We start from the raw sequence: 23,673 nt of genomic DNA on the forward strand, positions 1-23,673 counted from the left end.
AAATAAATACTGTCCTGCTCACTTTTGCTGTGAGATCTCAGTTTTCTCACTGGTGTTTATATTTTGCTATTTAGCTCAGTTTCTTCTCTTTTTACTCATTCTATTTGTCTAGTGTCACCTTCTTATTTTATTTTATGTTATGTTATGTTATGTTATTTCATTTCATTCCATTTCATTTTATTTTACTTTATTTTATTTACTTCTGAAAAGCGTCTGTCCATACAGAATAATTTATTTTGTTTCCTGCAGGAGTATTTGAGTAAGGCTTCGTGAACACAGGAAGGTGTTCAACAGTCCTTCTTAGTTTGTCTTAGGGCTACTTCTGCGTCACTTGTGGTAGTTCAGTGCTTAATTTGAGCTCTTATTTCAGTGTGGAGGTTGGTGTCCGTGTCGAGGCTTATAACTGTGAAGAATGGATCAAGAACCAAGCACGGCACATTAACAGCGCATTTCTCATTTTTAACTCTGTGAATGACAAAGGCGAGCTGCTCACTTTCCCCAAAATCAAACCTACTACTAAGGTCAGCTGTTATCCTTATACTAGGATGGATGTATGCCTGGAATTATGTGGTCCTGCCCAGCACACTGCATGTCACACAAGTGGCCACTGTAGACTTGCTGAGAAAGCAGGGGCTAAATAAGGCACTCGAATGCTGCTTCTTGCAGCATACAAAGCCTATAAAATAAGTCTTTGCCTCTGATTGCAAAATTAATTGTTATTACTTTAGACATCCAAAACAGACAAATGCATTGGAGGGTAGTCGTCATGAGAACTAACGTAGTTAGGGAATGAAGAGAGAAGAACTATCTGCTGTGCATATTTTCCACTTTCCTTGTTTGGTCTCCAGTGACTGTAGAAGATGCCCAGACAACAAGAAACTGGCAAAACTTAGAAATATTAAATGAGTTCTTATTTTTAGAAACCCTTAAGGAAGATGAGAAATAGAGTTAGTGAGAAAACCTTGGGAATCAAATCTCATGTCACGGGCACTCTTTCCAGTTCTTTTGACATGGAAGCAGAAGCATGTGTTTCCCTGAAAGAGGTTCACTAGGCAAAGAGAGCAGTGTAAGCACTGTTGTTGAATTATTCGTTATCACCTGTCATTGACTAAATGCTCCAATTAGCGAGAGTTTTAGAAACCAGCATAGGCAGAAATGAAATTATTCTTTAATATCAAGATATCCAGTGAATTGGGTGAAGTCATAATGTTCACTCCTGCTTCACTCTTGGACTGTTTCCAGAGGAAGGACTGACTCCTACTCTTTTAAAAAATAGGGGAGAAAAGCCCACAGCATCTTAACTTGTGCCAGAAGAGCAGTGCTTCCCTAAAAGACCTGGCTTAGAGGGGCATCCACAAATTGAATGTCAAGATAAGAAGATCTTTACCTTTCCCACACAGTCAAGCAAGCAAGTCTAGGAAAAATGGAAAGTATGCTCAAGGTTATTTAAACTTGCAGTGGTTATTAGACTGAATGTGGCAGCTGAAATTATTAGTATGTGGTATAAGAAAGGCTGAGATGCACTAATCTGGAGATTCTGCTCATTCCAGGAAAAGCTACATGTCAGCTCTTTAATGGAAACTAAAAGCTCTTTCCAAAGTATCAGATCCTTCAGACTAACGAGCCCTCTTGAGCACATTTTGGTTCAATTTTTGCTCTTGGGTCACTTCTGCGCTTCAGAAAAAAATAATCCCTGGCAGAGCAGTAGTAAGGGAAGGGAAAGACCTGCTGCCTTGAAAGGTGAGGCACATTTGTTTGCACTGTGCTTGCTCTGTGCCCTTGGTCAACGTGCACTGAAACAGAAATTCTTCCACACGCCTGGCATGCTCTGAGAACTAGGTGGTTTTGAGTTGGATTGATAGTTTATTTTGCTAGGTGCCTCATTTTAGAAAGAGTAGAATGTATTGTGGTATACTGCATGGCTGCCCCTGCATCAGGACCAAAGTGCTAGGAGTATGCTGCTGTGATATGACTTTTTTTTATTGGATTGATTTTGTGGCTTAAGTGAATATTGTCAAGTCAAAAGTAAATCACTGAATTAGGTTAATCTGGGGAAAGTCCAACATATCACAGAATCGTAGAATCATAGAATGGCCTAGGCTGAAAAGGACCACAATGATCATGTAGTTTCAACCCCCTTGCCACAGGCAGGGTCACCAACCACTAGACCAGGCTGCCCAGAGCCACATGCAGCCTGGCCTTGAATGCCTCCAGGGATGGGGCATCCACAGCCTCCTTCGGCAATCTGTTCCAGTGCGTCAGCACCCTCTGGGGGAAAAACTTCCTCCTAATATCTAACCTAAACCTCCCCCGTCTCAGTTTAAAACCATTTCCCCTTGTCCCATCACTATCCACCCTCGTAAACAGATCCACCCTCATAAACAGTTTTATGTGAAGTACAGTTCTTTATATAATTGTAATGCATTCATGCCATTTGTCCATCTGTTATATTTTTTAGTTAGTCTGCCTATTTATTTGTTTTGTGTGCATGTATGTCCCTTAAAATAATCAGATGTGTCATTATCTCTTTGACTTTGTAAAGGACGGTGTGAGACGATACCATGGAGCTATTGCCCGAAAGAGAATTCGACTAGCCAGGTACAGTTGGACAACAGGGAAAATTTGATTTTGAAAATGCATTATTTTGAGTATGTCCACTAAGAAGTGATAATTTGTTAAGAAATCTTAAGTCTGCTCAGACATAACTGTTGTGTTGCTTAACTATCCAGACTGTTTTGCCCTAGTTGTATCAAATTATTAGGGGCTACTCATCCCATAAGCATTTTGTTCTTGATGTTATTTTTGTCTCCTCCATATTCTTCAGGGAAAAAAATGTAGTTACTGCAAACCTGTCGTGCAAGGGGGAATGGCTATAATATTTATAAAGCATTTGGAAGGCACTTAACCTTATAGAACTGATTGCTTTTGGTGTATATATATTAAAAAAAAAAAAGCATAAATAACTGTTTCATTCTGCTTTTTTTCTTTTTAACTTTTTGTTTTAGAAAATACATGCTTTATGCTAAAGAAGACAAACCTTATGATCTGTGGGAGAAAAGCAACCAGGTGATCTTTAGATTGTGTCCTACCCTCTACCTGAATAAAATGGTGTACACTTTTTGAGTGTGTAAAAGAGTTGTACAGACCCTGTCAGTTTCCACACTGTACCTGCTGTACCGAAGTATTGTGTTATTCATGGAAGAATGGATAAGGGTGTGATAAAATGAGCATTTTTTTATTCTTAAAAGTTTCTTACCTACTGATGTAGGAGTAAGTTTTGTACAGAACATAAAATGTGTCTCTAAAATAGAATCTTTTACCAAATAGTCCCTTAAGTAGCAGAGCTGTAATGAGGACAGGTCTCTTGAAGATATATGTCCCAGTGTGCCTCTCTTTTAAAAAGTTCTCAGAACCTGTGGGGTTTTACTGTGTCTAGTGAGCAGAGGGAAAGCTCTGGCAATGTGAACTGACGGGTGAACAGGGAGATAAGGTAAACTTCGCTTCTGTGGGAAATAGAGGTGAAAATGTGTTCATTCCTAGATGGACTGCCTAAAGTTTCTGACTTGGATATGCAAAGCCATAGAATCTGCCAGTGCCATGAACTAAAAAAAGTGGTGAATCTGAGCTAAAGTGGATTTGAGCACACCCAAAATGTTGTTTCAGCATGGAATTGTGGTTAAATTTTCATTGCATTTACATTCTCAGTGACTACCAGAAATATTTTCAAGATCTTTTTCCATTACATCTCAAAGTAAATAAATAATTGAGAATTATAATCCAGGAGGGGATTTGCTATTAACAGTGGAATCTCTTGTGTGTGGAGTCTTAATCTTGCATAGGATTTGTTTTCAGCAAGAAATAAATACAACTATGCACTCACTGCTAAAAATGAGATACTTAGATTTATTTGGTATTAAATTAAAACCTGTCATTAAAGACTCTGAAGCTCTGTTCTCTTTTTACAGTGCTTAAAAGAGAACTCTATCCAGTGTAGTCATGCATGAATAATAGATATGTTTGCGCTTTCTCTGTTCTGAGCCTGCTTTGTAAAGCAACTGCCATGGTAGACCACAGCTTGATAGCAGTGAGGAGGTTAATTTTCTAGTAGGTTTTAATTACTTAGGAGAAAGATGGACAAAACTATTAATTTAGTAGTCTCAGAGGTTACCTGTATTAACTCTTCAGTGGTCACAGCTTCACTGCAGTGATTTGTAATTGGAGAAGCCCAAAGTGGTATTTTGTAGTTGTTCAATTAGGGTTATTTTGCCATCAGCTATGTGAGCACATAATCTAGCTACTGAAGATATTTAATTCAGAAACTGCTGGACCGTTATATTCTAGAAGGGAAGCTTTTATGGGAAAATGTACGTTTGTTTGCATTTCAGGGGTAATGATTAAAAAAAGGATCATCTCATTTCTGGAATATTTATTGTGCCTTTACCATTCATTTTCAGAAATATATCTTAAATTTCAGGCATACATGAGTTACAGCAATATAGCTACACTGACATACCTGGCAGCAAAACCGGGATGGGAAGTAACCAGTACACTGAATAATGTAAGTACATAGTTGTAAGTACGAAGCTGCATGACCATTTAGTTACGATTCTCTTTAAGAGATGAGTGGAGGAAAGCAAGGATTTACATTTGTAAGCAAATGTATTGGCTTGGCACTGTTTGTTTTTACTTTGGCTAGGACTGAAAAACAAAACTTCTGGAGTTACCCTAAAAGGCTGCAGAGCTGTTTGTCCAGAGCACTGTTCAACCTGCAAGTGGCATGGTGGTCTGATAGAGTGCATGGCTAGTGAACAAAGAACTTGAGATCTCTACAGAGCAGGCTTACAGGAAGTCATGGTTGGGCTTGTTGAGCAAGAGGAGAATGTGAAAAAACAGCTGAAACCATGTCTCTCTCTGAAGGGTTTTCTTTGGCACAAGTGAGGTACTTCTGTGGTTTTGCCAGTCTTTGGTTTTAGTAAAACACTAAGCTTAGACATCCTTGTGTAGGCAGTGCTGTTGAGGATCTTTTGGGATTCTCATAAGGAGAATTATCAGCAGTATGTGTGGCAGTCTGTAATATGCTGCCTTTACCATCTTTATAGCCTGGGAAATATTTCTAAGTAGCAGACATTATGTTGAGAAAGGCTTAAGTGGCTATTGCCAGCTGGCAGGTGTCAGCAGTGTATTTACCATATTTTTCAATCTCTGTCTTTTCAGGAGATCATTCGACTCTTTTTCTGTGCATTTTTCCTTTCAGGTGTCTTTTTTCTTACATTTTTTCCTATTAAAAAATACAGAAGCGTGCAGCAAATCACTTCTACTGTTAGGACTGATGTCATAAGCCAGAATTCCTTAGAAGTCTTGTGTGAGCTGGTTTTAAGTTGAGATTATCCTGTTTGGAAAAACAGCAAGAAAACTTTAAAGAAAAATCTATTAACATTTGTTTTCCAAAATATGTTTAGTGAGTGGCAGATTATTTAAAGATCATGCAGATTCAGAGATGTTTTGGGACAAGAAGAGATTGTTACAGTCTGTTAGTCTCACCTCCTGCATGTCACAGGCTTAAGCTTCAGTACTGATTCTTATATTTGGTCAATATACAGCTGATGTAAGAGTATATATAAATTAGAAGGAATTCAGTGGTCACAAAACTGCTACTTCTGTAGGTACGTTGTTCCAGTAGTTAAAAACCATCAGTACATACACCACGCAGATGACAGCACTCGTGGTGGAGAAACAGTCAGATTGAGACACTGGGCATTATTTTCAGAACTCTGCTAAGGCTTTATTATTATTCTTTCTGCTTTCTTTCTTTATTATTATTCTTTCTGCTATAATAATATAGAATATTATTATTCTATATCTGTGGAACTGCCACAATCTCAGTTTCTTTCTTAATGCTAAATGCCTGAAACCTGTAATAGAACCACCAGCAAATGACAAAACTACTTAATACAGAAAAAAAAGCATATGTTCCAGATGGCATTTTAAACATGATCTGATTTTAAACATGATGTGATTCCTCTCTGTCAGCAAGCGACAACGTACCTTCCAATACTAGTAATACTGTTGCAGTTTGGAACTTTCTCACCATTTTGGATTTCTTTAAATAGTCCTGACAGTAAGATCTGCCTCTGAGGCAGGTATTTTCTGATTGAAGATCTTGAGCAGCTTTTTCTAGCTGCTCATTCAACTAATTGAAGTAGGGATCTTAAAGCCAACAAAATCTTGGCTCAGGCAGCATACTGATGCTGTCAGTGGACAGAGGGCAGCCATCCGTTCCCATTCTTCTGGGCCTTTCTGCATAATTTGGCATCGTCAGTGATTACGTATTCCTTAGAGAAGTGGCAAGGATCCAGGATAGCGCAGAGCCATTTTTTTCTAGGGTGAATGCAGTAACCCTCCTTCTGGTTGTAGGACACTTTGATTGTGGTGTGCTCTGTATTCCATGAGTCTTCTTTTTCATCTTACTTAACATCCACTTGCAGGAATAATGCAGTCTGCTGACAAACTCTGAATATCAGCAATAAGCAGAGGGCATACTTGTCCCCATACGTACCTGTGGTTACCTCCAGTTCAGCCCATCAGGTGGATGAGATTTTCTCTTTAAAAAAGAAAATGTGAGTGAAACCAGTCTTGAACATAACCTGTATAGCTTCTTTGGTCATGTTTAGGTGTGTGCTCGAGTTAACTAAATGTTGATACAGATGCAGTCCTACAAAAGGCTTTCTGCAACTTCAGGTAATGAAATTTATTGTCTTAGGAAATGTTGGTTTGGTCATTTGTCACAGTTTATGTTCACTTCTGTAAACATTGGCACTAGGAGTATCCCTTATGGAACTGTATCTCTCAGAATACTACATCATGTTTCCATAGAAATCAGGTGGTACTGCTGATCAGCGCTGTACATGAGGACAGTCATATTATGGGGAACAAGGCTGTCAAAGCCTGAACAGTATTTTGAGTTGAAATATTGCTGTAGGTGTATTCTGAAGCAGCATGTCCATCTGTATTCTCATTTTTCCCTGGGGTGACCCCAGGTTGGCTGAGTGGTTTTGAAAGTAGAAGGAGACACTGTGATCTCTTTAACCACAAGACTTGTAGGCCTGTATAACATGCTGTCCTTACCAGTATTCACTTCACAGAGGGAGGTTTTAACAGATACTACTCCCAGTTTACTTTGTGATGCTGAAGTCTTGAGGAGTGCATGACTTGTTTGCTGGCTTACTTTTTGGGTTTTTTTTTTCCTCTCCGTTCCAAAATGTGAAAATAGATGAACATACAGAGTCTGTGTTTCATGAATGCTTGGTAAACCCGTGGACTTTTAATTTTTAACTTGGCAAAAAGAGCAGCAGAGGTGATAAAGCTTGTGAATTTTGTATCACTTAGAAATTAAAATCTGTTAAAACTTTCCAGGATTTGAGAAGCAAATTAACAGATCTAATATTAACAGTTCTAATATTTCTCTCCTGCTCATCTTTTTCCATTTTACAGGGTTTGTGGAACACCCAAGCCATTCTTGGGCAAGAGTTGTGTGTACTTTTTTATATACAAGTTATTTCTTCTGAATTCTTCTTGACGGGGTTCAGACATACAGACCCAAAATATCAGGACAATATTCTGCAAGCATAGGAAAGGGCAGGCACAACCACATTTTGAAAAATGTTTTGGTGTACTGTCAGTGTGTGACTGATTTTTGTGGACAAAGGGGGCTGCAGTAGTTGAATTCTACTACCTACCTGTTCCAGCATCTTCATGTCCTTTAAAGATAAGCTGCTGTACTTCGTAGGCTGGGGAGATGTCTCAGGGAAGTAGGGAACTCATATGTTGTCTAAAACCATCTCTCTTAAAACATGGAGAGTGCTTTTCAAAAAATCTGCTTCCATTCGGATGTCTCTAGCTAAGGTTCCCAGAGCCTTAGTGCCAAGGGTTGCTGGGTGTGTTCCAAAATCCCAGAGGCAGTGAGAACAGTTGATTGTTCTATTTTGTTTGCTGAAGCTTGTGTTGCCTCACGTGTAGTGCAAGGATGCCCTGTTCATCTACTCTGGCCTCACTCCAGCTTGCTTCTGCTCACCAGTGCCCCATCCAGCGGACGCTACTCTGAAATCTGCCATTTCTGGAATTATCTCTACGTTGATGTAATTATAACTCTGTGATGTCACTGTGCTATCAGTGTATTTGATTTTACATTGTGAAGTACTGTACGGTAAAATTAATCTTGTTTTTAATACGTTGTTAACTTTTTCAGATAAAAATATGGACCCATGAGGATGGTGATGTCTTGTCACTCAAAGTAGAAATGCAAGTGAAGACAGCATCACATGTAGCTTTCTCCCTTTTGTCTAACTTCACATACCGCCAGCAATGGGACAAACGTTTCTTGTAAGGACTTACCTTTATTTAAAACTGCTCAAATGCACTGACAACTAACCTTTTCCAAGGCAGATACTTTTTGAGATGTTGACACTTTTCTCCCTAATTAAGCATAAATTGCTGTAGGAAGTTGTCATTAAAGATTCATTAGTCAAAATATGGATTGGGTTTTTTCCCTTGAAAACAAAATGTGATTTCTCCGAAATCTGTTTTAAAGATGAGTTTGCCCTGACCCATCAGAAAAGCTGGGACAGAGGTTACTTTTCACAAAAATGAACAAAATTCCATGCATAGATAATTGTATATTAGAAGCATTAACAAGAAGGTTGTGTATAACTGGATGTTTGTATATGGTAAAGACTGTCTGTGAGAAGACAGACAGACAGAGCTGAAAACTCCATCGCGTTTGTCCTTTTTGGGATGCTGATGCTTAGCTTCATCACACAAAGTGAGAATGCCAGAAATTAAGATCTTCAAAATGCATGTTTTAAGGATAGTAATATTTTCCAAAGTGTGTCTGAATGGGTTTCAGAATATCTGTAAGAGGTGTTTTCTTACTTTGCCTTATATTGTGTAGAATGATGACCAGAGGCAATTGAGTTGATATGATACTAGTTTAAGTAGGTAAATGTTTTCTTTAAGTAGAAATTTTTTCAGTTAATTATTCTGTCTTGGAAGATTTTTATTACCAAGTGAAAATAAGTGGAAGTATAGGAATATTTAAAATTTGGTGTTTTCTGATGCATTAATGCCTTGAAAAAAATGAAATCTGAAGAAAATTGATGTTGCTTTTCTATATGTAGAGACAGAATTTTGAGATTCTTACAGCTGTCATGAAGCCCAATTTACTAGTGAAAATGGAACTCCAACTTAGTGGGGTATAGTGAGGCAACCCCAGCTTAGTGAGGCATCAGAGGCTGAAGTGAAATCAGTTACTGCCAGAGCAAAGGAAAATTCTGGTGTTTCTTTTTTTTGTACTGGGAACATAGAGATAGTGATCAGTACTTCCAAGAAAGAGTATGTCCTGCTGGGTGGCCCTTTCTGAACACAGCAGAACACAGCTTTGAATAATATTTTGCTAATGTTTCCTAATTGTCACTCCTGTGATATGTCAAATGGACAATGTTTGGTCAGTCAGCAAGTACGGCATGAAAGCTAATGTCATTCCAAATAAGAATGAGTAGTATGGGCTTTTAAGACCTTGCTCCAGCATTCTGCAGCACTTCTTCCACAGTTTTGTGGACCAGAAATGCTGTGTCAGGTGAGGCATTGCATTAAAACTGAGATTTTCTGTCTGTATTCCTGTCACGTGGTTGCTGCATCAGCCGGAAAACTATACGTTGAACTTTAGGCTGGAATACATATTGTTCAATTGCTTTTCATAAGAGATACTGTTACGTATGACAGGTACTACATGCATGTACTAAATGTATTTGCAGAACTTGTGAAGTCCTACAGGCTGTGAGTGAAGATGACAAAATATATTACATTACTTCTCCACCTCCACCCATGACTGGCCATCAGCCCAGGGACTTTGTGATTCTTGTGTCTCGAAGGCAACCCCTTGAGCCCAGGTGAGCACAGAACTTCAAGTTGAGCTGTGAGCTTTGGACCCATAGTTTGAACTACTGTTGACCTCCACCAGTGTCTGTTGTTCGATGGCAAAGATATTTAATTTCTTAAGAAAAAATTGGTTGATTGGCTGTTTTAAAATATACATTGGTACCTGAGACTGTACAACCAGATCTATTTCGTGAAGTGGACATACAATGAAGTGAACTCAAAGCATCCCAGATTTCTAGCATATTCTAGCATTGCTTCTCTGATAAGGACTCTTCAGGAGTGGTGTATCATGAAAGAAAGCAGGCCAGAGTTCCAAACAGCACCTTGGCAAAGCATGTCCATGTGCAGAAGTACATGATTGAGAGTTTTTTTTTTTTTTAAATTACTTTGTAGTCATATTTAATGTAATTCTGGAGGAATTAGGGAAATGCTTGGACTTTACCGATACCTCAGTGTGATACATTTATTGTGTCAGAAAATGTTACTGCTAAATGTTGTTTAAAGAAGTCTGCTGATTGATTTAACATAGATTGATTTTTCTCTTTCATTAGATTTCCTTTTGTTCTTGCATAGTCAAACATGGATAAATGGGGCTGTTCAGTCTATTTTGTGTATGGTATTCTTTATTTTCATTATTATTTCTTATGTTCTATAATTCTTCATGTTAATGGTACATCACTTCTAAACAGTAGTCTGTACCTTGCTTGGGTTCTTTTCCCCACATCTGGAATTGGACTGTTGTTTGTTGCTGGGGCCATATCCACGTCCCCTCAGAAATAAGGCCTTGGTGCTGTAAACTTGGTTCATAGAGAGTTGGGGGAAGTGGGAAAAAAAAAAACAACAAAAAAAGACCCACAAAGCCAAACAGAAAGGAAATGCTGTAGGTGATCATTCTTTGACTTTTCACGCAAGTCCTCATGACTGCAGTCTGTAACAAAGCATTTTGAAAATAAATGAGCTTTTCTACATGTTTTAAGCATACAGGAGTGTCTTTGCCTTAATATAAAAATGACATCTCATTAAAAAAATTTGTAGTCTGTAGTTGTGGTCCTTTACATGCATCTTCTTAAATATATTTTTGAAAAATAAAGTTGCATTTTCTGCTTGCACTGCAGTGAACCCTACATAGTAGCTGTAAAGTCAGTAACCCTGACGTCTATGCCACCTTCTTCTGAACACTGCAGAAGTGAAATCCTATGTGCTGGATTCCAGATCTACAGTGAGAGCAGCAGCTCCTGTAGGGTGAGTTGCTCTGAAGGCCTCATCTGCGCCTCCTTTCCTTCGGTGCTGCATGTGCATGTAATCTCATTTGAGCTGACAGTCTAGAACAGTAGTAACAATAAAGGAGTCAGTTTATCCAGACATCTCTTAGGTTATCTTTATTCCAGTGTGTGGAATTTGTTTTGCCCAACTTCAGCCACTGTGAAAGTTGGGAATGAAGTCAAACTAAGCACTGAATAGAGACTGGCAGCTCTGGAGGATCGTAGAATCATAGAATTCTATGGGTTTGGGTTGGAAGGACCTTTAAGATCATGTTGTTCCAACCCCCTGCTACAGGCAGGGACACTTCCCACTAGACCAGGTTGCTCAAAGCCCCATCCAGCCTGGCCTTGAACACCTCCAGGGAAGGGGCATCCGCAGCCTCACTGGGCCACCTGTTCCAATGTCTCACCACCCTCACAGTAAAGAATTTCTTCCTAATATCTAGTCCAAATCTCCCCTCTTCCAGTTTAAAGCCATTTTCCCTTTTTCTGTTGCTGCATGCCCTTATAAAGTCCCTCCCCAGCTTTCCTGTAGGCCCCTTCAGACACTGGTAGGCTGCTCTAAGATTCCCCCTAGAGCCTTCTCTTCTCCAGGCTGAATAGCTCCAGCTGTCTCAGCCTGTCCTTATAGGGGAGGTGCTCCAGCCATTTGATCATGTTCATGGCCTTCCTCTGGATGCACTTCAGCAGCTCCATGTCCTTCTTGTGTTCGGGCCCCAGACATAGACACAGTACTCCAGGTGGGGTGTCAAGAGAGCAGAATAGAGGGGCAGAATTACCTCCCTTGTCCTGCTGGTCACGCTTCTCTTGATGCAACTCAGGATACTGTTGGCCTTCTGGGCTGCAAGCGCACATTGCCTGCTCACATTGAATCTTTCATCAACCAACATCCCCAGATCCTTCTCCTCAGGGCTGCTCTCAAGTCATTCTGGGCCCATAGTCAGAGTCTGCATCTGTGCTGGGTAGTTCAGTCAATCATAAAGTAAGCTTCTAGAAGGTGTGCATTCTCGTGGTGTTTGTTGGTGCTTGTCTGCCCTCACTGAGTACAGAGGAAGGCCAGGGAATTAGTTCTGATTTAATGTTTAGTTTCTGTGTCTGAAATTGTGCAATCTGAACCTCGTCCCTGGACAATCAATAACATCCCTCTCCTCTGTTGTTTTCCAAGACTTCTTAATTTAAGGAAGTGTAGTATCTCTCACTGGCTGAGGTTCTCTTTTCAGGCACTGGTATTGTTTGTAAAACACATCTGTGGGAGGTGAACTAGTTGATCCTTGTGTATCCCTTCTAACTTGGGATATTCAGTGATTTCTATGATATATTTAACAGGTTAGACACTGTTTCCTGCTGCACTGCTGTGTACATGCTTATGTATTATATTATTATGTATATGCTTGAGGACCTGGCACTCTGTTTACTTTAAGACTATAAAAAGCCTTTTTGCTGAGCCTTGCCTTCACTTTCACAGTGCTTCGGCTGCTTATGTGCTTCTGTTCTCATCCACAGAAACTTCGATTCTCAGCTAGGCTCTGAAATAAAAGGGGTAACTATTGCAGGCCCAATATTTTTGTCCAGGATTTTTAATTTCTATTGTTTTTATTTAAACAGGTATATTACTTCAATCAAATGACACCAGATCTTATTCCTTACTTAGCTGCAAGTCTTACTGGCTCATTAAATTCCATTGAAGACACAGCTTTGGAGTGTATTAAGTTCTTGGAGCTGAAGGGCAGCAAGTGCTGAAGTTAACACAAAATTGTGAAAAGCGTGAGAGACTATCAAGCAATACTGGTTTAACTTTTTGCATATGTGTTAATTGTTCTACAAGGTACTCTGAGTCATGCAGCTGATACTGGGCTAGGGCTGGATTTTGTGTCAAATCAGGATTAGACTTTATGCTCTAAATTCACGTTTTCAATTAAAAAAAAAAAAAAAGACTAAGGCACAAATTTTGCTCTTATATGTGTATTTCATTGTTGGATTGGGCCTGGTGACAACCAGTCAGTTTAAAATCAGTAAATACTAATCAGTCTAATATGCAGAGGACTGGTACTACCAAGTAGCTTGTCCAGTTCTCTGCTCAGTTTGTCCAGGTCCTTGCGTGTGCATTACATGTTGATCTATTACACCCTACAGCAAGTTAGGGTTTGATAATGTTTATCGTCTGTTAATGCTTATACTTTCTCTGTGTTTTTCAATAAATTACTGCTTTTCAGATTAAATATCCATCGTTTTTATTACACTATGTCTGGAAGGATTTCAGTGCTGATGGAGGGTGCTGCTCTCTTGGAGAAGTGCTGTGACCTCCAGCTGCCAAGTTCTGTGCAAGACTGTCCTTCTGCCCTTTAATTAACATAGAACAGGAAGAATCTTGAAACCATTCCCAGATGAAAGAAAGAAAATGGTTTCAGAGGTTTTATTGCAGTGTGTCTTTTGTTCTGTGCTTTTGTTTTTCTTCTCTGGAGTCCCTTGTTCAGAAAACAGGTAAGATTATCAGCAGTTAATCATAACGTGAATAGGGGAGTTGATTTAAAAGGATCAAAGCATGAGAACTGTAGCAGTGCCATTTATCTCACTGTAGTTTCATAACTGGTAGAGTGAGAGCTCCAGGGGTCTGAATCCAGCTCCCACTTATGTAAGAACATCTTTATTTTGGCCTATGACCAAATCAAAGTTTATGTTGGTGATTTGTAGCTTACAGTATACCTGCAGATTTTGTGTGACGTGAAGTGCTGGAAGCCAGGTGTGTTACTGCAGTAAGTCATCTGGTCTCTCGGTGAGACCGGTTTCACTTGGGTGCAGTCTCAACCCAAAGCATTAGTGAGATCAGGTAGGTAGATGGATACCCTGTGCACTATGCTAGTAATAACAAATGTGAACTGTGGCATGGGCTTTGGCTCTGGAGGAGACTTGGGATCCAGACCTTGTTTTGGATCGCAATTCTTATCACATGGGGAACCAGCTACTAAGTTTGTGATTTGAGGACTGCAGCCTCGGGACAGCCCTTTCCGCAGCACAGAAACCACTGCAGCCCAAGAAGGGCAAGCAGCCGCTCTCTGCTTTGGCTGCTGACAGGATCGTTGCCTGCGAGAGCTGCACAGGACACAAGCTTAGCTGTTAGTTGTTAAGCTTGCTGCGCCCAGAAGGCGGTAGACAGACAGTGAGTGGGTGTTCGCCTCTGCAGTCCCGATTTTTAGCGAACAGAGACACCTAGCGTTCAGCTGTGTATGCACGCACAAAGCTTCGGGCGAAAGAGCCTGCACTCTGTGCTGGGCACTGAGTTGCCTCTTGTGCAGCGGTTTGCACCCTGCCTTTAGAGGCGCTTACACACTGAACTTAGCTCTTGGGTTACCACAAGGACCCTCTGGAGAACGTGATTTGGCGTTCTGAAAATAGTGGTATTCTGCTGAGCCTACTGATGCCTGCAGGTTATGCCTTCTCACCCTGACTCCTTAGCACTGCACAGCAGGGCTGCTTTCTGCCTACAGCCACACATCACTCTTTAGGTCCATAGGGAATTGGTGTCTTTTTCACAAGGACTACATACCTACCAGTGTGCAGCTAACTGAGACAAGATTTGGGTTTCTGGATGACCGTCTGCTTAAACTGTAATTGCCAGCAGTTACTGAGTGATAAACTTTGTAGCTGTTCTGCAGTGGAGTATTTCCATACTTCATCCTCAGCAGTCACTGAGGAAGAAAGGATGTAGGCAACCACCTCACAAACCCATGCATGCAGACACTGTATGCGATTACTTGAGAACCACTGAGACCTACTTTGTTTCGTTTCGTTTTGTTTGAACAAGCCTGCTCTCTCTTCTCAGAATAACAAAGCTGTGTTTAAATGTAGGAGCCTGACAAGTGTTTTTAGAGTGTGAGATGGCTCACAGCAACAGGATCAGCTGTGGGAAGGCAACACTGAATTTTCTTTACCTCCACAAGATAGAAGCAGCACACAAAAGAACTCAGCACTGTCTCAGCAGGTGCTTCTGCTTTAGCTTACGGAACCACAACAGTGATGTTTCACTCAGAGCCACAGACCCTGAGCTGCCACTTCCCTGGGAAGAAGAACCACAGCACTGTCTATACCAAGCGTATACATCACGGTTAAGGGGATGGCTTCAAGTTTCTGTGTTACATTCTTAAGATTTTGAACAGAACATAATCTAAAAAAGATCAGGTTTTCAAGCTATATATGCATTCGTATACTAGAAAGAGAAATACCTTTTAAGCTGGGATAAATCTCTGTTACAAAATATTTGTCTGTACCAATGTGACAGTTTTGCACTTCAAAGTTAATTAAAACGGTAATAATTCAGTGATTTCACCCAAGTCCATTCCTCTTCCCCATTTCAATGTGTGCTCTGATTATTATAAACTGAATCTGCATAGCACGTTACCTGCCTTAATATCCAAAGCAGAACCAGGAAACCTAAAATAAGAGCCCTACCTGCTGTGTTCTTTATCAGCATTTTATGAAAGAAAAAAAACATACATTTATACAAATGTATTAAGACAAATTTGTTTTTATTCTCTAAGAAATGTGAAGTTCCAAACCCACAGCCTCAGTGCCTTGTCCTCAAGCATCTCAAAACCCAGCTCTGAGCTCAAGTTTATTGTCTGGTGTTAGTTCTGTGTTCTCAGCAGGACTCTGTATGAACTAACTTTAATGGTAACTACTTCTTCAGAAGCAACACCTTTATTACCATTTAGCTTTCTGTCAAAGACGGTTGCTTATTAACACATAATGCAAGCTGAAATTTTTAGAAGTCACACGTAAGGTTTTTGGGGCACTGCCTGCAATACAGCACTGAGAAGCCTGATGGCACAGGTGCTTGCTTGTTTGTTCAACTTAGACGACAGAATAAGATGCAAGTAAAATTCTGTCACTGTCAGCTGCAGAGGAAGAAACTTGAGAATATATACGGAGACCTACTGCAGGAACTCCATCCTTCTTTGGCATGAGGAAATTTTGTAACATCTACCAGGATTTCCAAGTGCAGGCTGCTTTCTCCGTTTAAAAAAAAACCACAGTGAAGCAGGCACATGTAAGTAACAGAAAGGAAAGTTTATTTCCAATACCCCAAGGGACAGAAGTACTGAAGATCAAGATTTTTGAGTGCTTCACTTAAAAGTAAACCACGCAAGCTCCCTTGCTCTTCATCTACTGGCACAGGCTCCCCAGAGCAGGGGGCACAGCCCCAAGCTGTGGGAGCTCTAGGAGCATTTGGACGATGCTCTCAGACATGGGGTTTGGATTCTGGGAGGTCCTGTCTGGAGCCAGGGGTTGAACACATGATTCTGATGGCTTCCATCCAACTTGGGATATTGTATTTTTCAGGTGAGTTTCGTAACTCATCATCCTCATATCAGAGGAAGAGCATGATTTGGCTTATTAGTGAAGTACTCAGGTAATCAAACATGCATGATCTTATCAGATTATTGCATGTACACTCTGTTAGATCCATCATGTATAGCAGGAACTGTACCCCCAAGCTCTCCAGACAGAAGGCACGAGTCACGTAGGCTGTAGCATTACCTGATAACTTAGCTATCAGACAGCTCAAGTGTGCACATACACAGCACAGAATTGTTTTAAGAAACCAAACCAATCTAGACTCCAATTAGTATTTAGGAAATGTCCGCAATCCCCTTCGGAGAAATGCAGGAAGACTTAAGATCAGCATAATTGTATTCATCTCCAATACAGCTACACCTTAAGGTAATGCTACTGACCACCTAAATCCAGTGGTCATAAAGCCCTTTGACAAAATGCATATCCCCCTGTGCCTTTACTGCAACCATGCTGCATGTTAGCAGAGGAAACCAATTTCTCTCTTAGAGAACTAGCAGAAGGAAAGCTTTCCTGCAAGAAATATATAAAAATAAATAAAACACCTTCTTGATGCATTTCTGTTGTTCCCAGATTTTCACTACGCTGGATGAGTCTGTGAAGTGAACTGAAAAAAGCAGGGATACGGACCCAGCAGCAGCAGTGCTTGGTTTTCGGGAAGCAGCAATCCACTCTATCCAGTCACTACACTGAAGTGAAGGAGTAGTGCACAACCACTGCAGTTCAGCACCCAAAGGAGGCTTTTAAAAATTAATAACTTTAAGTACTTTCACTTTGGGTTTTGGTAGCTTTGGTGTTTCTGTAGTTTCTTCATCATCGGCACTCATTCCAGTGGCCCATCGCCCAACTGTAACCTGGTCTGCAGAGTAAGAGACGAGTTTATGAAAGGCTAAACATTGTCATCAGATCAAGCTTTCAGATTTGAGAAACATTTGGCCCAAAAGGGCCTGCTTTTGGTTCAGCAAAGATCTATCAATTTAGCTCTACCCTTAGGCAAGCGTGTGTTTGTGTTTTGTAGACTTACCCTAATCCCCCCCCCCCGCCTCCTCCAGATTTGTAATGTTCAGAAATTATATGCATCTCTTCCTATTTGACTGTCCAAAGAAAAATTCAGAGTACAGAGAAGACACATTAACCTTCACTGAAGTCCTAATAGCTCTTGTGATGGAGATTTCAGAATGTGTCAGGCATCTCTGGGCGTAAAGGAAAGCATGCTTGAAGAGGCAAATTTGAGAAAAATTTACATTTCTCTACTTACCTCCCTACATACAGTAAACACTTTTCCCCTCCCCCATTTTAAATGATGTTTTGACCAGTTCTCTTTCATATATAGTTCATTATACTGCCCAAAAGCAGAAGGAGTTGCAGGAATCTGTATTTTAACTTTGTCTACAAAATTACAGTGGTCCTACAAATCTGCACATGCTTGCTCCTATTAACTGTCATATATATATGTGCACACCCTATTTCTGACTGGACCAAGCAGTTTAATGACTGCAGCCACCTGTGTGAAGGAGCAAGCTCTTACAGGTTGCTTTCCAGCCTCCTTGCATAGCGGATCTTTGCTGGTCAGCACTACCCACTGCTTGGGAGCCTCTGGTGGAAAGAGCTGGCTTGACTTTCAGCAGTGCTGTTTCCCACAAATATTTCTTTTCTCCTATAGCATCTGCACAGGTTTTCAATTTACAAAAGGTATTAAGCATCCAAAAATAGTTTGCTGTTAAAGTAGTGAGCAGAAACCCAGCAAGAGACATCACCGACTTGCAGCAGTTACCAGAGCAGGCACTGCACAAACCAATCTGCTATGGCTTGAAAGTTTGGTTAAAAAAAAAAGAAAAAAAAAAAGCTAGTTTTCACAACAGAAACTTCTGAGACCAGTTAAGACCCCATCTCGCTTGTTCCAAACTAGCAAACCAGCACACATCTAGAATGGCGCAAATGCTCTCTCAAACAATACCTAGATTGTATTGTATCTGTATGATTGCACAGAAAAAGCAGTTGACGTACAGAACTCTGCTGCCTCTGTAAATGTTTTTCACATAAATTCCTCAGAAACTTAGGGTATATTATTAACCCAAACGTTCTGCAAGTACAAAAACTAACGTTCCATCACTTCAGTAACAGTGTCACTCTCCAAACCCTGGACAGTTTTGCCTCCCTTAGATTAGGGTTTTTGTTTTTCATTTGGTTTTGTTTTTGTTTTGTTTTTAATAAAAGACACATGGAGTATCTTACTTCTATACGTATGAAATGGAAAGAAACAGATTTCTTCTCTCTAATGGTTTCAGAAAAATAAATGCCCTTAGATCGTATCCTGTTGTGCAAATTGCATACCCTGTCATAATGAATACATTACAAAGATGCATTCTAATGTGTAACACATGTTGACAAATTCAGTGTAAATTGATTTGCAAGGAGGTAAAAAAAAAAAAAGAAAAGAACTATCAGTGAACAAGGGAAGCTGTTGTCTCAAAATACTTTCCATCAGTAGCCTTCCCACAAGGAAGGGCTCAGGTAAGCATCACACATTTTACTAAAAGCCAATCAGCCAAGTAGAATTATAATGTACTTTTCTACTTGCACAGGTAAATGAAACCAGCTTATTAGCTGGCAAATCTAGCAAGACTGGCCTGCAGCCTCCTCTTACAGCCCTGTCTCAAATGACTTAAATGCTGGCCTGCAGATGGAGCTTCTAGCAACTGCCAGAGCCACCACACTGCAACTGACATGACATTCAGCTTCTTCACACAAACTGCCTGAAAAAGAAACCAGTTCTGCTGGCTTTTTCTACTACAGCTGCTAACACTGAATGGCAACATAAGCATACATTTGCTCATACAACCTTCAGAAGTGTACAAGCTAGATTTTTTTAAATTGAAAGTTCAACTTTTGTCTAGCAGCTCACTGTCTCCTCTATCTACACCTCTTAATAAAAGCACATATTCTTAAAAGGAATGTGCCATCTTGTTATTTGAAAGCTCTCAACTTGCACTCTATGCCATCCCCTAAATCTCACCTAAGTTCTGGTTTTCCGGACAGTCTTTTCTGTAGTGCTCCACAGAGCCACAAAGTCTGCAGCAGCCACCTGTAAAAAGATGAAGTTGGAAAACAAAACAGTACAAACCCACTCTTCTGCTGTTACATGTACGTTGAAAAATTTTGTTTTACATTTCTGTAGTGACAACCTGTAGAAAAGATGCATCTCCACAGACAGGTCAAGGCTCCTAAGCATAATTATGTAACACTGTGCAGCAGATGAGCAGACAGTGTGTGAGCCTGCACACACACCTTCCTTGGACTCTCCGTATCTTACAGATAACACCCACCTTTAGTAGCACAGCTCTGTAAATCACTGAATACTACAAATTTCACTCACCACATACAGGATATTTCTGCTTACTCTGAAGCTTTCTTTGAGAGTTCAAATTCAATTATTAAAAGGAACTTTTGAAATGGGAGTTCCTGAGCAGTAGGCAATCGAACTGCAGGCACAGAAATTCAGAATATAAATTCTACTACTTTGAATGCTTGTTATGAGAAGTGCAGTGCCTAAAAAGATATCTGCCTTCCAGTTTAGCCGTGTTCTAAGATCACCCTGCAAGACCTTGAATTTGTACAGGAGACAATAGCAAGCACTATATTCTTTGTCAGTACCAACAGAAAAGACAGGCATTGCAAAATCCGAGTGAAACCTTCACACTTAGGTAACATTTCTCATTAACTTTCTCATCACTTAACCTGATGATCTCTCTCATGAGAGTCCTTCGTTGGGAGTGCCACAACCACTGGGATACTGGGCAGCTGTGCGATGAAGTCAATCAGTACTGTACATACAACATATATTTCTTAGAACATCCGGAAGCTGTGGCCTGTTTTTCAACTCCTAATTTCTCCTTAATCTTTTAGTGTCATTTCCCATATAAAAAAAATTATTCCCGTGTCTAACTACGACAGACCTTGCTTTCTGTGAACACTTCTCATTGTTGCTGAAGTGTTAAACTAATAAAGGCTATGAAGTCCCTACAGAGACCAATCGTATGTTTTTAATCACATTCGTAGTTGTGTGTAAATTTAAAAAGACATTGGCCACCTACAAATAGGGATTATGGTTTCTTTGTCATCCTCTTGAAACTGCAAGCGTGAGCAAATTCTCATGCTCTGCACTTCACCTCCATTTTTAATGCTAAGCTTAAAATTGAAGTAGGAATATCCAGATAGTGAATACTAATGATGAATTCGCAGATTTGATCTATATATAATAAAAGACATCTGGGAGTTGCTTTCAGTAAGATCTTTCTTAATTCGAAATGTTACTTAGTTCTGCGTTGCGTAAGTAGGAAAAATATGTTTCAGCTGCAGTAAAACACTGCACTCACCTTCGGCATACAATCCTTTGGGATTGTCAGGACATGACCTTGATAGATGTCCCATCTCACCACAGATGAAGCATTTTGCATATGGAAATGCACCTGCAAAATTCCATTGTTAATGACAAAAGTTAAGAACATTGCGTAGCCACAAACAACTCTGAAAACACTGTAAGAAACGGTATGATATTTATAGGATAGCATAACTGCAACATCAGGTTTGTTGTCACAGTATTGTATTCCTTTAAACATATTAATCTCTGTCTTCAGAACAGATAAATTGCTAGAACACAAATCAACATATCAGTAATAAGAAATCTCAGACCAAAGCACTCCACAAAATGCAAGCTTATGAATCATACCAACAGCTGGGTCGATCTTTGCCTTGCATTTGCCAATGTCATGCTCTGTGGATCCACACCGGTAACAGATTCCTGTACCCATATCTTGACTTTCCAGTACAGCTGGACAATCAGCAACACCATGGCCAGGTTCCCTGCAGTGGAAACACACCTTTCAAAATAAAAAATAAAAGTTACGTGCATTTTTACAGGCAGTTCACAGAGCAAAGCACAGCACTTAAGGTGGTATTACAACAGAGTCTGCTTACTCTTATTACCTGACTGTCACTTTTATCTGCGCGATATCCACTAGGTCACAATGCACCTTGGCTGAGGACTAGGAGATGCTAATAAATACATACCTCTCGCACTGACACTTCAAGTTACTCCAATATATAAAGCCAAGGTTCAGTGAATAGCTCAGGAAAAAAACAAACAAACAAAAACCAAAAACAGCCTAACAAGGCTACTAGGCTTTTCAGAAGGCAAGTATATCAACAACATCAACAGCTTATCTCCTCGTGGAGGAACACTTAAGACAAAAGAGCCACTGCAGCACTCACAAAATAACTGCCAGTGGTCTCTGTCTCTAAACAAGATTATTATTAATGCTTTTTTCCTTTACCAGCACCACTTGCAGGCTTTTTGTCCCAGGTCGCTCAGAACTGCACACTGCAACTGAGTGACAACTTGTGACCCTCACTGCAGCAGAATTAGTTCCCTAAGATTGTTCTGGATGTGCTAAAAGTAAACACAAGCAACAACATGCCAGCACTGATGTCTCAAAAGCTGCTTATAGCACTACAACTCGTTCAAAAACAAAAACTCATGGTAGTTCATATTAATGAGTAGCAATCACTTTCTTTGACACTACAGATTCCATTTAGAATAACTTTATGAACAACTGCTTTCAGGCGCTCTTATTTAGAGTTTGCTGGAGACCTCACTGCAGTTTTCAGGCAGAAGGTGCTGCAGAAAAACGTCCCAGAACACGATGAAATTGCAAATGCACGCAGGAACACCGCACACTCTCACAGAGAGACAAAGAACACATTTCACCCAGGAACAAGGCTGGCCATTCCCCAAAGGGCTGCAGATCAGTATGGAAGCAGAAAAGGCACACCAAGGGTGAAATCCCCCTTAAACTGCGTGTACTTAATGAAGCCCACTTAAGCTAAAACTCATTTTATAGAATCAAAGACCCAAACTTCAGCAGGGATTCAACCCCGCTTAAGGCTGAGGTGTTCCCGTCCCCTCCACCACGCCGGGCATCGTGCCACCCAGCACCGAGCTCACCATGGCGTTTTTCCTCGCCTCCTGCCTCCTCAGCCTCCTGTTCTCCCGCCGACGGTCCTTCTTCAGGGCCACCGTCGCTTCCTCCTCCTCCCCCCGGCCGTTCCCCGCCTGCTTCAGGTACGCCGCAAACCCATTAACGTCTTCGTTTTGGTACGCTTTTTTCCTTTTACCCTTCCTCTCCGGCCCGCTCTCCGCGGGCCCCGCCGTCATCTCCTCCCAGGGGGTGGACTTCAGCGCCTTGCCGCCCGCAGCGGCGACCTTCCGAGCCCACCTGGTCATAGCGGCAGCCCAGCCGCTGGCACCCGCACACCTCCCGCCGGAAGCTGAACTCCGTCCCTGTCACTGACGGCGCGGCGTGTCGTCACTTCCTCCCTCCACCGGAAGGGCGCTTGCTGCTCGGCGCTCCGCCGCCATCTTGGGGGGACGGGGAGAGGGCGGTGACTGTGTGGGAGTTGAAGTATCTGCTTGCGGTAGTTGCACTGCCGGATTTCTTCTGGCACGCTTCATAGCAGACTTCTTGCAGATCGGGAGCTCCGCTGATGCTCTTATGCTGGCTTAACCGCTTACCCCTGAGTAAAAAGAGTCTTGTTTTGTCATCAAACCGTGAGGTTGGAAGACCTCTAAGGTCATCCAGTCCAGACATCAGCCCGTCCTTACCGTGCCCACCAACTGTGTCTCTCAGTGCCCCATCTTCACGTTTCTTGAAAACCTCTAGGGACAGTGAATGACTCCACCTTCTCCCTGGGCAGCCTCTTCCAGTGCCTGTTCACTCTCATGGAGAAGAAATTCTTCCTAATGTCCAAGCTGGACCTTCTCTGGCACAACTTGAGGACATTCACTCTTGTCCTAACACTGTTACGTGGGAGAAGGGGCTGACCCCCACTACAACTTCATCTTTCATCAGGAGTGATGCTGGGGCACCAGAGTGGTCCCTTCCTGCATTGTGCAGTGGTGAACCTGATTGAAAGCCCACAACTGAAAACTTTCCAATGGAATTGGTCACATTTCTAAATTGCCCCATTACAGTCCCAGCCTAAACTTCCGGGGCTGTATTGTTCTAAATCCCAGCAGAGCAATGAAAGAACTATTCATAATACAGTAAGAACTTAATTTCTCAAGTCAGTC

General features: G+C 41.0%; 2 protein-coding genes across 8 annotated transcripts in view; one reads left to right on the forward strand and one right to left on the reverse strand.

Moving 5' to 3' along the window:
* Positions 1-13,414, forward strand: part of ACOT12 (acyl-CoA thioesterase 12) — a 31,278-nt gene extending 17,864 nt beyond the window's left edge. For 6 of the 7 annotated variants that reach the window (XM_046905910.1, XM_046905911.1, XM_046905912.1 and 3 more), the window contains 8 exons: positions 371-521; positions 2,543-2,598; positions 3,006-3,066; positions 4,475-4,558; positions 8,246-8,379; positions 9,810-9,944; positions 11,049-11,175; positions 12,801-13,414. In XM_046905910.1, coding sequence (XP_046761866.1) covers positions 371-521; positions 2,543-2,598; positions 3,006-3,066; positions 4,475-4,558; positions 8,246-8,379; positions 9,810-9,944; positions 11,049-11,175; positions 12,801-12,935 — 883 coding nt within the window. In that variant the 3' untranslated portion in view covers positions 12,936-13,414. The other variant, XM_040656402.2, reaches the window with a different exon arrangement.
* Positions 13,415-16,240: 2,826 nt separating this feature from the next.
* On the reverse strand, positions 16,241-22,889 carry ZCCHC9 (zinc finger CCHC-type containing 9). Its single transcript, XM_424900.8, has 5 exons — positions 22,549-22,889; positions 21,274-21,424; positions 20,921-21,013; positions 19,561-19,629; positions 16,241-17,403 (listed from the first exon to the last, which is right to left on the reverse strand). The coding sequence occupies exons 1-5, from the start codon at positions 22,825-22,827 to the stop codon at positions 17,288-17,290; spliced, it is 708 nt and encodes a 235-aa protein (XP_424900.1). The 5' UTR covers positions 22,828-22,889; the 3' UTR covers positions 16,241-17,287.
* Positions 22,890-23,673: the final 784 nt, after the last annotated feature.

The sequence above is a fragment of the Gallus gallus genome, chromosome Z (genome assembly GCF_016699485.2).
Source record: "Gallus gallus isolate bGalGal1 chromosome Z, bGalGal1.mat.broiler.GRCg7b, whole genome shotgun sequence".
Taxonomy (NCBI): Eukaryota; Metazoa; Chordata; class Aves; order Galliformes; family Phasianidae; genus Gallus; species Gallus gallus.

Coding starts and splice junctions, on each gene's coding strand:
- ZCCHC9 (XM_424900.8), bottom strand. CDS start 22,827: ATGACCAGGTGGGCTCGGAAGGTCGCCGCTGCGGGCGGCAAGGCGCTG. Junction 19,630..20,920: donor CAAAGGATTGTATGCCGAAG/GTGAGTGCAGTG, acceptor ATCTTTTTACAG/GTGGCTGCTGCAGACTTTGT. Junction 17,404..19,560: donor TCCGGAAAACCAGAACTTAG/GTGAGATTTAGG, acceptor CTTACTCTGCAG/ACCAGGTTACAGTTGGGCGA.